Genomic DNA, 15,840 nt, shown 5'->3' with positions numbered 1-15,840 from the left:
ACTTTGAATTTAATCCTTCGAAACTCCCAACTCCTATTTCATATGTTTTGAATAAGTCATTTTATCTTCTCTCGTGAAAATCATTGAGTTGCATAAAGTTTCAAAATTGGAAAATATTTTCAAATGAAATTCAAATATTTTCAACACCCCTTGTCATTTAAATAAATGGAAGAAGTCATGTCATCTTCTCTCCAGGGTTTTGTGGTGAAAAGAATTTGAATTCATGGAGATCATAAAAGCAAAATGAAAGTTTGGGAAAGTCCTTTTATTCCCTCTCATTTAACTTTCAAAAGATTTCGAATTCACTCACTTTCAGTCAATCAATCAAACAATCAATCCAATCTATCTGTTTATTATAACATTCCAAAATTTAGAATTTTGGGATGTTACAGAATATCTAGATGACATTAGGGTTTTGGTTGATGTGTATCTTAAGGTGTTATTTTAGTACGAACTCTAGGGCTGTTTGTGACACTTATAGGAATAGCCCAATAGATCGATCAGAAAGAATAACTTTGAGGTGGTTTCGCACCCTACAATAATCTCTTCGTTTGTTCTCCGCTATTAGTGACTTTGGAGTGACTCTTTGTTGCACGTTGAGGGATTGTTATATGATCTAATTATGTTATCATTGTTGACAGAACTTGCACTAGTGAAAGTATGAATCCTAGGCCTTGTTTCCAAGCATTGCAGTACCGTTTTCGCTCACTTTCTTTACTAGTTACCTTGTTGTTTTTATATTTTCAGATTACAAACACCTTTATCTACCGTCCATATTACGCTTGTATCACCATCTCTTCGCCGAACTAGTGCACCTATACAATTTACCATTGTATTGGGTGTGTTGGGGACACAAGAGACTCTTTGTTATTTGTTGCAGGGTTGTTTGAGAGAGACCATCTTCATCCTACGCCTCCCACGGATTGATAAACCTTAGGTCATCCACTTGAGGGAATTTTGCTACTGTCCTACAAAACTCTGCGCTTGGAGGCCCAACACGAGTCTACAAGAAGAAGGTTGCGTAGTAGAAATCAAGCTCTTTTCTGGCGTCGTTGCCAAGGAGGCTAGGTAAGCGGCACTCACATCCCGTCAACGAAGCTCTTTTCTGGCGCCGTTGCCGGGGAGGTTAGTGCTTGAAGGTATATCTTTAGATCTTGCAATTGAATGTTTTAGTTTCTTGTTTTATCACTAGTTTAGTCTATAAAAGAAAACTACAAAAAATGGAATTGAGGTTGCCTCATATGCTTCATTTTTTTAACGTCTTCCGTGAAAATGATGGAAAGGAAAATTGTGCTCAAGTGTTAGAAGAAGAAGTCTATAAAATGTTTGGCACTAAATCTTTGAATGATGAGCATGATTGCAATGTTGTTAGTTTGAATTCTTTGAATATCCATGATGCTAATGATATGCGAAGCCACAAGCTTGGGGGATGCTATGTTTGATGAAGATGATATTTTTTGTCCCCCAAGTTTTGATGTGCAAATTTATTATGATGATAGCATGCCTCCTATTTATGATGATAATATTGATAAAAGTGGATTTGGAGAGGTCATGACTTTATTTAGTGATGATTCCACTATTTCGGAAGAGGTTCCAATTGATTATGAGAAAAAAGTTGCTATCTATGATGATTATCGTGATGACATGTATGCTATAAAGAATAATGATAACTATGAAACTTGTCATCATGATTTTAATTTTCAATTGGATTATGCCTCACATTATAGTTATTTCGTTGAGTTTATTCCCACTATTCCGAATGAGAAGAATTTTGCTTATGTGGAGAGTAGTAAAATTTCTATGCTTGTGCATCATGAAAATAATGCTTTATGTGATATTTATATTGTTGAATTCATTCATGATGCCACTGAAAATTATTATGAGAGAGGAACATATGCTTTTACATATCTCAATAATATGAAGTTTCCTCTCTATGTGTTGAAACTTTTGAAGTCATGCTTGTTTTGCCTTCCTATGCTAGTTGATTCTTGTTTCCATAAGTTGTTTGCTCAAAAAAATCCCTATGCATAGGAAGTGGGTTAGACTTAAATGTGCTTGCCACATATGTTTCAAGATGCTCTCTTTGTGTTTCAATTCTTTACTTTTATGCGAGCATCATTGAAATCATCATGCCTAGCTAGAAAGGCATTAAAGAAAAGCACTTGTTGGGAGACAACCCAATATTTAGCCCTACTGTTTTTACATGTTCACATGATTACTGTAGTAATCATGTTTTATAGCTTTTGTTTCACAAGTGCCAAGTAAAGCCTTTGGGATAGTATGGATGATAGTGGACTTGATTCTATGCAAAAACAGAAACTTTTGCTCCCAGTCTAGGAATTTTTAAAATTCACTGGAAAGTGCTTTTGACCTGAAGTTTTTACACAATATTGATATACAAATTTTCTAGATTGTACTAAATTTTCAGAATTTTTGGAGTTACAGAAGTATGATTTCAGTTCAGATCTTTACAGACTGTTCTGTTTTTGACAGATTTTGTTTTCGATGCATAGTTTGCTTGTTTTCTAGTTTCTATGGCTTATATTACTTAATATAAATTGTAGAAATGATAGGGTACAGTAGGCATCATGTGAGAAAAATTATGAATCGTGTATTGACAGTACCAAAGTGAATGATTTGTTTTATTATACTAACGGAGCTTACGAGTTTTCTGTTGAGTTTTGTGTTGTGAAGTTTTCAAGTTTTGGGTGAAGTTTTGATGGAGTACAGAATAAAGAGTGGAAAGAGCCTAAGCTTGGGGATTCCTAAGGCACCCCAAGGTAATATTCAAGGACAACCAAGAGCCTAAGCTTGGGGACGCCCCGGATGGCATCCCCTCTTTCATCTTCGTCCATCGGTAAATTTACTTGGAGCTATATTTTTATTCACCAGATGATATGTGTTTTGCTTGGAGCATCATTTTCTTTTATTGGGATTTGCTTTATGGTATTTAGAGTAATTTTTACATCTTTTAGTTCAATAAAAAGTTCAAGTATAGCCTTCACCATGCTTATTTTTCAAGTCTATATGTTGCTGTTTAAAAACAGAAAGTTTGCTGTTATGTTTTGAATATTTGTAAATAGTCAGAACATGATAAAATCTTGAAATTTTTACACAATGAGTAACAACAATTTTTTTACAGTGTGGTAATTTTTCATAATTTTGGAGTTAGGGAAGTATGATTCCTCTTGCATTCTTTACAGACTTTTCTGTTTAGACAGATTGTTGTTATGTTTGCATATGTTTGCTTGTTTAATGATTCTATTTGAGGATAGGACTATTAAATATGCAGAGGCATTTAGTATGCAATGTCAAATAATAATTTTAGTGATTTTCTATAGTAGAGAATGATAAGGTTTATGTGTTGATTTATACTAACTTATCTCATGAGTTCTTGTTGAGTTTTGTGTGGATGAAGTTTTTAAGATTTAGGAAAACCGCGATATGAAAGGAATTAATGAGACACAAAAGCTCTAGCTTGGGGATGCCCAAGGCATCCCTAGTCAATATTTCAAGAAGTCTCAAGCATCTAGGCTTGGGGATGCCCCGGTTGGCATCCCACCTTTCTTCTTCAACAACTATCGGTCAGTTTTGGTTGAACCTAAGTTTTTGCTTCTTCACATGATATGTGATATCCTTGCAATGTCATTTTATTTTGTTTTGCTTGCTGTTTGAATAAAGTACTTAAGATCTAAAATTTTATTTATGAGAAGGAGTCTTCACATAGTTATATAATTATTCAACTACTCATTGATCTTCACTTATATCTCTTGGAGTAGTTTGTCATTTGATCTAGTGCTTCACCTATATCTTTTTAGAGCACATCAGTATTTTTATCTTGAAGAAATTGTTAAACTCTCATGCTTCACTTATATTATTTTGAAAGTCTCTCTAAACAATGTGGTAATTTGCTTTGGTTATGAATTTAGTCCTAATATGATAGGCATCCAAGAGGGGTATAATAAAAACTTTCATATAAAGTGCATTGGATACTATGAGAAGTTTGATTCCTTGTGATTGTTTTGAGATATAAAGATGGTGATATTAGAGTCATGCTTGTGAGTAATTGTGGATTGTAGAAATACTTGTGTTAAAGTTTGTGATTCCCGTAGCATGCACGTATGGTGAACCGTTATGTGATGAAGTCGGAGCCTGATTTATTTATTGATTGTCTTCCTTATGAGTGGCGGTCGAGGACGAGCGATGGTCTTTTCCTACCAATCTATCCCCCTAGGAGCATGTGTGTAGTACTTTGTTTTGATGAGTAATAGATTTTTGCAATAAGTATGTGAGTTCTTTATGACTAATGTTGAGTCCATGGATTATACGCACTCTCACCCTTCCACCATTGCTAGCCTCTCTAGTACCATGCAACTTTCGCCGGTACCATACACCCACCATATACCTTCCTCAAAACAGCCACCATGCCTACCTATTATGGCATTTCCATAGCCATTCTGAGATATATTGCCATGCAACTTTCCACCATTCCGTTTATTATGACATGCTTCATCATTGTCATATTGCTTTGCATGATCATGTAGTTGACATCGTATTTGTGGCAAAGCCACCATTCATAACTCTTTCATACATGTCACTCTTGATTCATTGCACATCCCGATACACCACTGGAGGCATTCATATAGAGCCATATTTTGTTCAAAGTATCGAGTTGTAAGTAAATAAAAGTGTGATGATCTTCATTATTAGAGCATTGTCCCATGTGAGGAAAGGATGATGGAGACTATGAATCCCCCACAAGTCGGGATGAGACTCCGGACGAAAAAAAAGAGGCCAAAAAAAGAGAGAAGGCCCAAAAAACAAAAAACAAAAAATGAGAGAAAAGAGAGAAGGGGCAATGCTACTATCCTTTACCACACTTGTGCTTCAAAGTAGCACCATGATCTTCATGATAGAGAGTCTCCTATGTTGTCATTTTCATATACTAGTGGGAATTTTTCATTAGAACTTGGCTTCTATATTCCAATGATGGGCTTCCTCAAATTGCCCTAGGTCTTCGTGAGCAAGCGAGTTGGATGCACACCCACTTAGTTTCTTTTTGAGCTTCATAAACTTATAGCTCTAGTGCATCTGTTGCATGGCAATCCCTACTCACTCACATTGATATCTATTAATGGGCATCTCCATAGCCCGTTGATACGCCTAGTTGATGTGAGACTATCTCCTTCTTTTTGTCTTCTCCACAACCACCATATTCTATTCCACCTATAGTGCTATGTCCATGGCTCACGCTCATGTATTGCGTGAAAGTTGAAAAAGTTTGAGAACATCAAAAGTATAAAACAATTGCTTGGCTTGTCATCGGGGTTGTGCATGATTTGAATATTTTGTGTGATGAAGATGGAGCATAGCCAGACTATATGATTTTGTAGGGATAACTTTCTTTGGCCATGTTATTTTGAGAAGACATAATTGCTTTATTAGTATGCTTGAAGTATTATCGTTTTTATGTCAATATTAAACTTTTGTTTTGAATCTTATGGATCTGAACATTCATGCCACAATAAAGAAAAATTACATGGATAAATATGTTAGATAGCATGCCACATCAAAAATTCTGTTTTTATCATTTACCTACTCGAGGACGAGCAGGAATTAAGCTTGGGGATGCTTGATATGTCTCCAACGTATCTATAATTTTTTATTGTTCCATGCTATTATATTATCTATCTTGGATGTTTTATATGCATTTATATGCTATTTTATATGATTTTTGGGACTAACCTATTAACCTAGAGCCCAAGTTTATGTTTTTTCCTTGTTTTTGAGTTTCGCAGAAAAGGAATATCAAACGGAGTCCAATTGAGCTGAAAATTTACGGTGATTTTTTATGGACCATAAGAAGTCCCCGAAGCAAAAGAGTTGGGCCAGAAGAGCCACGAGGCCTCCAAAAGGGTTGAGGGCGTGCCCTACCCCCCTAGGGGCGCCCTCCGGTCTTGTGGGCTCCTCATGGACCCCCCTGACTTTTTCTCGACGCCAAAAATTCCTATAAATATAGAAACCCCCGGAAATAAACCTAGGTCGGGAGTTCCGCCGCCGCAAGCCTCTGTAGCCACGAAAAACCAATCGAGAGCCCGTTCCGGCACCCTGCCGAAGGGGGAAATCATCACCGGTGGTCATCTTCATCATCCCGGCACTCTCCATGACGAGGAGGGAGTAGTTCACCCTCGGGGCTGAGGGTATGTACCAGTAGCTATGTGTTTGATCTCTCTCTCTCTCTCTCACTCGTGTTCTTGATTTGGCACGATCTTGATGTACCGCGAGCTTTGCTATTATAGTTGGATCTTATGATGTTTCTACCCCTCTACCTTCTTTTAATGGATTGAGTTTTCCCTTTGAAGTTATCTTATCGGATTGAGTATTTAAGGATTTAAGAACACTTGATGTATGTCTTGTATGTGCTTATCTGTGGTGACAATGGGATATTCACGTGATACACTTGATGTATGTTTTGGTGATCAACTTGCGGGTTCTGTGACCTTGCGAACTTATGCATAGGGGTTGGCACACGTTTTCGTCTTGACTCTCCGGTAGAAACTTTGGGGCACTCTTTGAAGTTCTTTGTGTTGGTTTGAATAGATGAATCTGAAATTGTGTGATGCATATAATATAATCAAACCCGCAGATACTTGTGGTGACATTGGAGTATCTAGGTGACATTAGGGTTTTTGTTCATGTGTATCTTAAGGTGTTATTTTAGTACGAACTCTAGGGTTGTTTGTGACACTTATACGAATAGCCCAATAGATCGATCAGAAAGAATAACTTTGAGGTGGTTTCGTACCCTACAATAATCTCTTCGTTTGTTCTCCGCTACTAGTGACTTTGGAGTGACTCTTTGTTGCGCGTTGAGGGATTGTTATATGATCTAATTATGTTATCATTGTTGAGAGAACTTGCACTAGTGAAAGTATGAACCCTAGGCCTTGTATCCAAGCATTGCAATACCGTTTTCGCTCACTTTCTTTACTAGTTACCTTGCTGTTTTTATATTTTCAGATTACAAAAACCTTTATCTACCGTCCATATTACGCTTGTATCACCATCTCTTTGCCGAACTAGTGCACCTATACAATTTACCATTGTATTGGGTGTGTTGGGGACACAATAGACTCTTTGTTATTTGGTTGCAGTGTTGTTTGAGAGATACCACCTTCATCCTACGCCTCCCACGGATTGATAAACCTTAGGTCATCCACTTGAGGGAAATTTGCTACTGTCCTACAAAACTCTGCGCTTGGAGGCCCAACACGAGTGTACAAGAGGAAGGTTGCGTACTAGACATCAGCGCCTCCTGGGGCGCGTCGTGTGAGCTTGTGGGGCGCCACCCAGCAAGCCTGCGGTACCCCCTTCTGCTATAAGGTGCCCTAGAAAAAATTGGAAGAAGACTTTCGGGAGGAAGCGTCGGTGTCTCGAGGCGGAACCTAGGTAGGGGCACTTTAACTCTCCGGCGGAGCGATTCTGCCAGGGATACTTCCCTCTGAGAGGGGAGAATCGAATCCATCGACATCACCAACTATCCTCTCACCATGGGAGGATCAATCTTCATCAACATCTTCACCAGCACCATCTCCTCTCAAACCCTAGTTCATCTCCTATATTCAATCTTTGTCCCAAAACCTCAGATTGGTACATGTGGGTTGCTAGTAGTGTTGATTTCATCTTGTAGTTGATGCTAGTTGGTTTATTTGGTGGAAGATTATATGTTCAGATCCTTACTCATATACAATACCCCTCTGATCTCGAACATGAATATGATTTGTGAGTAGTTACTTTTGTTCTTGAGGACATGGAAGAAGTCATGTTATAAGTAATCATGTGAAGTTGGTATTCGTTCAATATTTTGATGATACGTATGTTGTTCTTCCTCTAGTGGTGTTGTGTGAACATCGACTACATGATACTTCACCATGTTTAGGCTTAGCATAAGGTATTGGCATGTAATAAGTAGATGATGGGTTGCGCGAGTGACAGAAGCTTAAACCTAGTTTATGAGTTATGCTGTAAGGGGCTGATTTGGATCCATATGTTTAATGCTATAGTTAGATTTATCTTAATTCTTCTTTCGTAGTTGCGGATACCTGCGAGAGGGGGTAATCATAAGATGGTTGCTTGTTCAAGTAAGAATAACACCCTAGCATCGGTCCACCTACATATCAAATTATTAAAGTAATGAACACGAATCAACTAAACATGATGATCGTGACAAGATGAGAATTCACATATGTCCTCGAAAATGCTTTGCTTTATATATACGAGAACTTTTCGGCTTGCCCTTTGCTATAAAAAGGATTGGGTCACCTTGCTGCACCTTTGTTACTATCGCTATTTGTTACTCGTTGCGAACTACCTTGCTACAAAACTATCGGTTACCACCACTTTTAGTACTTGCAGAGAATACCTTCCTGAAAATCTCTTGTCTTTTTCTTCTGCTCTTCGTTGGGTTTAACACTCTTACTTATCGAAAGGACTATGATCGATCCCCTATGCTTGTGGGTCATCAGGAGTCTAGCAGCTAACTCTGACATCCTTTTGAAGATCCAACCGTTTAGATTGTGTGGAATTTGTCGTGTTTGCAACTCCTCCAAATTTGAGGTCGGTCAGATGATTCACACTCCGAGAAACGTCTGAGAAGTGCATCAATTTGTGAATTGTTTTACGCGAAAACAAGTTCGACCCGAGTTCATCTTTCTTTCTTTTTTGTGAGAAAACTTCCAATCTATTCATCTTCAATCATGGCAATACAACGAACACCAGAAATAATAAAAATTACATCCAGATACGTAGACCACCTAGCGACGACCACAAGCACTGAAGTGAGCCGAAGGCGCGCCGCCGTCATCGGCCCTCCCTCGCTAGAGCCGGGTAAAATTGTTGTAGTAGACAGTCGGGAAGTCGTCGTGCTAAGGTCCCATAGGACCAGCACAGCAGAACAGCAGTAGCCGCTGATGAAGAGTAGCGTAGATCAAAGGATCCAACCTAAAGAAACACAAAGGTAGATGGACTACGACCAGATCCGAGCAAATCCATCAAGGATAGATCTGCCGGAGACACACCTCCACACGCCCACCGACGATGCTAGACACACTACCGAAACGGGGACTAGGCAGGGAGAAACTTATTCCATCTACAGGGAGCCGCCGTCGTCTCGTCTTCCTGAGCAAAACACAAACCCTAACAAAAGTTGAAGAAACATCCAATAACGGAACCCTCCCGCTGGCAAGAGTCGGGATCCACCGCGCCGCCATGGCTTTAAGGCCAGCGAAAACGAGGCGGACTGGGGGCGGCGGCGGCGGAAGGCAAAGGAACGCTAAGCTTTTCTCAGGAAGGAGGTGTTGCTCTTTTTTTCCTTTTCGAGTTCATCTTTCTTCATGTACGGGCTAATAAACGACGATTTTTTTGGGGGGTCGTGTGATTCATGTACGGGCTAATAAACGCAAGATGGAGGAAAGGTGCCACTGGGCAAGACTACAGTATAAATCATCTCTAACATACATTTTATAAAGCATTTGTTGTTAGTTATACAAATGGTCAATGTGTAACCTAAAATACCAGAGGGGCCGATAAATAAACCCAGAGTGAGAAAGTAGGTATTTGTACAACCGCCAACGAACTCGGCCTTTTTTCTACGGGTTGGGTGCCATTTCTAGTAATACTAAATCGCGATGCTGTAGCAAACACTCAAAGCTGTAGTCGTCAGATGCGGATGCATCCTCTGATAGGCGCCATAAATGGCGGAATCAATGAATTACGAGAGAGTGAGCATGCAGAGGATGGTGGGAGGAGGCAGGCAAGTAAATGATCTTGCAGCTGCAACTGCTCGTGTGTTTCGCAATTGAATGGTGACGAAGCGACGGGCCGGTATGACCTGACATAGATGCATGGCCATGGCCACAGCCACAGCCAGAGCTAGGAGCAAAGTGGTTGGAGAGATGGAGGCGACGAATTGAATGGTCTGCCCACGTACGCACAGTCCTGCGTGTACTGATCGAAAGCACGTATGGCCATCACGTTAGAGAGGTGGATTAGTAGCAGGAGTTATGCACGCACACGCACTGCAGTGGTCAGAGTCTTGATGGGATGGGATTATTAGGGAGGCCGCCAATCAGAGTTTTTGATTCGGGCATGGTGGGCCGTGAGTTGGTACAATCCACCTACAAATCTCAGCACGCTGCTCCTCCTTTCTCTTCGTCCTTTATTAATTGGACCGTACTATGCTCCACCGGCACTACTAGAACGGTGGTAGTGCTCCACGGCCAAAACACTACTAGTAGGAGACAGGGAGGGAGGCCTCCACCGTCTAATTGTTTCTTTCCGGCCGTCCAGCGCCGGCAGGCAGCGAAGCTAGGGCAGATCGATCGAATCAACAGCCGCGCGCCGGCCGCCGGACAAGATGACGGGTCGCCCGGTGTTCGTGCTCTTCGGCTCCTCCATCGTACAGTACAGCTTCAGCAACGGCGGATGGGGAGCTACCCTCGCCGACGTCTACGCCCGCAAGGTACCACCGCCCCGCCCCGCCCTAACATTAATTAATTATCCCTCCCCTTAATTTCTCTTTACCCTCCTGTTGCCGTGTGATGTAATTCCAGGTGTGATTGCGGCTTACCTCACATCACACTCACACTCAGTCATTCGACCTAACCTAGATGCATGATTATCAGATCACTCGTCATATGCATCTGCAACTACATCCTTCCGTCCAATTTAACTTTATTAATCACGCACTGCCAGTAAAAAAAAATTCCCTAACTCTGACAACCAAAACTTTTAATTTTCGATTCACCATATTAGTGTAAAATTCTAGCAGAGTGGCCCCCTACCATTTGCGCGGATATCTGTTGTTCTTGTTGATCTTTTTTTTTCCCTCTCGATTAATGTGAGATTTGCAGGATTTCTTGATTTTTTTTTTCTCGAATACGCACGAGTGTGCGTATCATCTATTAAGAGAAGAAGGGGAAAAGAACCCCAAAATAGTTTACAGGGCACGGCTACATGACACCCACGTCAACTCCACCTAACTCTACCCGGCACACTATGTGACTACTCGCCCTGCGCCCGCCTTAGAGCTGCCTCGATGCCCTGGTGCATATCGTCATCGCCGCGGAGCAGTCCCGCGTCTTTCCATAGCACGTATTCGCTAGCGATTTTCCTCAACAAGTCTCCAAGACATGGAGTCCTGCCATTGAACACAACTTCGTTCCGGTGCTTCCACACCTCCCAGAGGACTAGTAAGCAAGTCGCACGCCTCGGCCTTGCTCGCTTCTTGGTCAGCCTGTCCAGCCCGCTGCGCACGTACCAGTCCGATAGCGTCTCTTCCTGGCGAGGCTCAGCATGCCCCATGCCCAGCGCGGGCAGGACTTGAGTCCACACTTGTCAGACGAAAACGCAGTGCAGAAGCAGGTGGTTTATCGTTTCATCATGTTGATCGCACAGCGGGCATGCGTCCTGGTGTGGCAATCCCCGCCTTGCCAGTCGGTCCGAGGTCCAGCACCTCTCCTTAGTGGCTAGCCAGGAAAAGAACCTGCATCTGAGCGGCGCTCGCGAGTCCCACGAGAGCGAAGCCGTGGGTGAAACCTGGAGCCCCCAAAACTTGGCCTGGTAGGCCGAGCTGGCCGAGAATTGCCCCTCCTTGCTCCAGGCCCAGGTAATAGCGTCGTTGTCGTGCTCGTTCAGGCGGGTGGCCGCCACCGCGGGCCATAGGGACAAGAATTGCTCCAAGGTGGTGTGGTCGATGGCCGGCCCGAGGTCACGCGCCCAAGCATCTGAGGCTATGGCTTCGTAGACGGTTCTAGATTTCTTCACACGCGCCGGGATGCGGTCATAGAGACGTGCCGGGATGCGGTCATAGAGACGCGCCGGGATGCTGTCATAGTACTCGTCTACCGCGTTTGCGATCTCCTCCTGATTCGTGAACGTCTGCCCGTTGTGTTGCAAGGAGAGGATGGCATTCTTACGTTGGCAATGACAGGCCTGACGATGGAAGTATGCGGTGTTGGCCTCGCCATCTCTGAGCTGCAGCAACCTCGATCTTTGCCTTGCTATTGTCCTCTGCAACGACGCCAGCCCGAGTAGCTTCCGCTTGAGCAGTCTGCGCAAGGCGTGCTCGTCCAGGGAGAGAGCCCTGGAGTCCATGGCCTCATCAAGCCGAGCAATGACCTCAAGGGCAATGAGGTTCTACATCCTGACATTTCCACCACCGATCGCTCCAACGTTGCAGTGCTTTGGCCGTGGCTCGCAATTTGTTATCCAAGGTTAGGAAGGCATTATCGTGCAGGGGGACCGACTGCCAAGCCGTTTCCACCGTCTCGTGGAACCCATCGGCCTTGGGCCAGAACGCCTCAAAGCGGAATCGCCTCCCCATCATGATATCGGCGTTGAGGTCAAGCAGGAGGGGGCAATGATCAGAGACTGCAGATCCCAGGGCGGTCAGGAGGCAAGTCGGGTAGAGATCTTCCCAGCAGCTCGTGGCAAAAACGTGATCAATCTTTTCTAAGGTCGGCCTGAGCCTCTCATTCGACCAAGTGAATTTTCTCCCGTTCGGATACAGCTCTCGCAGCTCTAACCTGTTAAGCTTGGCACGGAAGCGGGCCATCATGCGGTGGTTCACGGCGCTGTTGTTCTTGTCCTCCGGGTCTACCAAGAGATTGAAATCTCCAGCAACTATCCATGGGCCTGCATGAAGATCCCGGATATCAACCAGCTCTTGTACGAAAGCGATCTTATCCTCGTTGCTTTGAGGCCCATATACTCCCGTAAGCCACCATTGGCCTCCACTTGCCGGCCGGACCAGCCCCGTGAGCGTGTTCGTAGTGCGGTGAGGATTCGAAACTGATGCCATGGTGGCATCCCAAGCAAGCAAAATTCCCCCACGGGTTCCCACAGCAGGAAGGTACTCGAAATTCTCAAATCTATTACCCAGACAGGATTTCTTGATTAATGTGTTCCTTGAATGTCACTTGTTATTCATGGATATGTAGATCGATTATATTTTGCAAATTTATACTAACAAACAATATAACTAGTGACAGCGTCCAAAATGCATATAATTTTGGATAGACCAAGCAAGTACTCCTATCTTGTGCACCTGCCTATGTGATATGTTTGCTTTGTCTCTTTTCAATAGAATATTTCCATCGTTCCTTTTTACACAACACACTGAGCGGGATACTTTTAAGGTAGGTTATGACATCGTTTTAAAAGTGCGCACCACTGGAATACAGTATCCCTACTATATTTTTGTTGTTGTGACTTGCTGTAGGCCTACAATTTTAACCTACATTTTATTTTTCTTGTTCAGCAAACCCGTTAATCAGAACATTTAGAATTTATATGAAACTGACGCAAAATAAAAATGGGAAATGTATAGAGCGAATGACAGTGAATTTTTCCCGGGCGCAACATGCAGCTGGCCGTCAGATCCGACAATAGGCTGAGTGCAGACACGGGACGGTCTGCATGCTTGGATCGACTGATGGCCCTGAATGCGTTGCGCCTCCATGACAAGGCGCGAAAGCTCGCGCTGAATCGACATCCAAGAAAAATAGACTGTTCCAATGTTTTGCAAAACACTTCGGGCTATTTTTACAGATTGTGTCTTAGTATTGTCAAATATGTATAACACTTAGATTAGAGAAAATGCAAGAAATATATGATAATTAAATACTACTTGTACTCTTTTGACGGAAAATCAAATACTCATGTCAATAAGGCATTTTTAAGAAACACTTGTGAAAACAGAGCAGAAGCAGGATCATAGACCAAATCAAAGTATATCAGCTCTTTAATTTGGACACTATCATGAACCAATGCTAAGAACAATCCGGTTGACTGATGTGTGTGTGTGTATTCAACTCGTTCCAGGCTGATATTGTTCTCAGAGGATATATTGCATGGAACTCAAGGCGAGCACTTCAAGTCATTACCAAAATTTTCCCCAAGGTCCGATGCTCTCTTCAGACCAGCTAGTTAATCCTACATTTTTTTTATATCATCTCTGCTCTCTTTTTTCGAAAAGGGGATAACCCTGGCCTCTCCATCATATGATGCACACAGCCATTTTATATCATCTCTGCTGACTAGATAATTCTAACTTGAGGAGTACTCTTTTTTTCTGATATAACATAACTGTTGATTGGCTGCAACTCTTGTTTGTTTTAATTAGGATTCAGCAGTGCAGCCTAGCTTGGTTGTAGTTTACTTTGGTGGCAATGATTCGATTGCTCCGCACCCTTCCGGGCTTGGACCTCATGTGCCACTTGAGGAGTACATGGACAACATGAGGAAGATAGGAGAGCACCTCAAGAGCCTGTCCAACAAGACTCGTGTGATCTTTCTGAGCTGCCCGCCGCTCAACGAGGAGCTGCTCAAAAAATCAACCAGCACTGCACTCAGCGAGATTGTGCGGACCAACGAAACCTGCCGTCTCTACTCTGAAGCATGTATATCTGTATCGAAAGAGATGGACATCAAGGTGGTCGATCTTTGGAACGCCATGCAGAAACGAGAGGACTGGGCCACAGCATGCTTTACGTGAGTTTGGAATCCATTTTTCTAGCTTGTTCCTTCTCTCTTGTTTACAATTATCTGAAGAGAAGAATCAAGTAAGCAATGACTCTGAATTTGTAGGGACGGGTTGCATTTGTCGGAAGAGGGGAGCAATATAGTTGTGGAAGAGATCCTGAGGATCCTCAAGGAGGCGGAATGGGATCCATGCCTACACTGGAAGGCGATGCCGACCGAGTTCGGGGAGGACTCGCCCTACGACCTTGTCGCCTCCAGCGGCAAATCGACCATCAACCCATCCGAGTGGACTTTCCACAGGAAAAGATCATGGGAATGAACGGATCGCCAGGACATGTGTGAGATCGAGCAGCTGCACGTGATATTTTGCGCCGGTGCTCTTCGGTCGCTTTGTGTTATTCATCTGATGGAAGAACGTGATAAGATGTTTCTGAATTGCAAGGGTCCATCGAGTCGTAGAATTAATAATGGACATGTTTGAGTTGAACAAACGTTGAGCTAAGTTGGGGGTGGATGGATCGCTGATGTATACCGGCCTCAAAGATGTAGTGTTCTACGTTTCCTAGTATGAATTGAGCATGCATGATCATCTAGCGACATGTTTGGATCAATGCTGGAATTTCGTGGCAATGGATTCGATTGTATACTCATCAGTTGCCTAGCTGCATCAATCGATGCAAAGGCTGGAGTTATCCTCCTATTTACCAGTTTTGTCCTCTGATTTATTTATTTGACAAGGAACACCGTGCATTCTATTCAACTAGCGGACGCTGCTAAATCGCCGGCCACAGCACCAATTACATCAGAGGGCAAATCAGTGAGCCAAACAGCCACAGCACCAGTTACATCAGAGGGCAAATCAATGAGCCAAACACGTTGACTTCTTGATTCAATCCTCGCACCATGCGTAGCTAATAAATGTGCAGGCACATTACATTCACGGGGATTGAACTCAAACCTTGATGCAGCTTGGAGCTCGCCGGGCGGCGTGGGTTGGGCAGTGGCCCGGCGGCCTGCTGCTCCGGCCGTGGGTGTCTCCACGGCAGCTTGGCAGGCCGGCTGTCGCGTCGGCTGGCATGTTCCGGCGTCGGCTCGTCCGCAGGCGGCTTGTGTCGGCCTTCGATCCCTCTCCTTGTCGTGTGGGCGCTACTTTCGTCGAAGGGTTGGCCCTCTTCCAGTTGTGGTCCATCGCTCGTTCGCGTCCGGTGTTGCAGGACTGAGCTCGTCTCGCGCCTGGCAGTAGGAATGGTCAATGGAGGCCGGTTTTGGCCGACCTTTTGGGTCCCCGCGCTTGGGGGC

At 43.3% G+C, this 15,840-nt stretch overlaps 1 protein-coding gene across 1 annotated transcript; it reads left to right on the top strand.

Moving 5' to 3' along the window:
• Positions 1–10,211: 10,211 nt before the first annotated feature.
• LOC123096717 (GDSL esterase/lipase CPRD49) lies at positions 10,212–15,187 on the top strand. Its single transcript, XM_044518478.1, has 4 exons — positions 10,212–10,519; positions 13,882–13,959; positions 14,183–14,550; positions 14,647–15,187. The coding sequence occupies exons 1-4, from the start codon at positions 10,415–10,417 to the stop codon at positions 14,858–14,860; spliced, it is 765 nt and encodes a 254-aa protein (XP_044374413.1). The 5' UTR covers positions 10,212–10,414; the 3' UTR covers positions 14,861–15,187.
• The last annotated feature ends 653 nt before the right edge of the window (positions 15,188–15,840 follow it).

This window comes from Triticum aestivum, chromosome 4D (genome assembly GCF_018294505.1).
Source record: "Triticum aestivum cultivar Chinese Spring chromosome 4D, IWGSC CS RefSeq v2.1, whole genome shotgun sequence".
In the NCBI taxonomy this organism is placed as follows: domain Eukaryota; kingdom Viridiplantae; phylum Streptophyta; class Magnoliopsida; order Poales; family Poaceae; genus Triticum; species Triticum aestivum.
The sequence above is the reverse complement of the archived record's forward strand: the minus strand, read 5'-3'. Positions and strand labels throughout refer to the sequence as shown.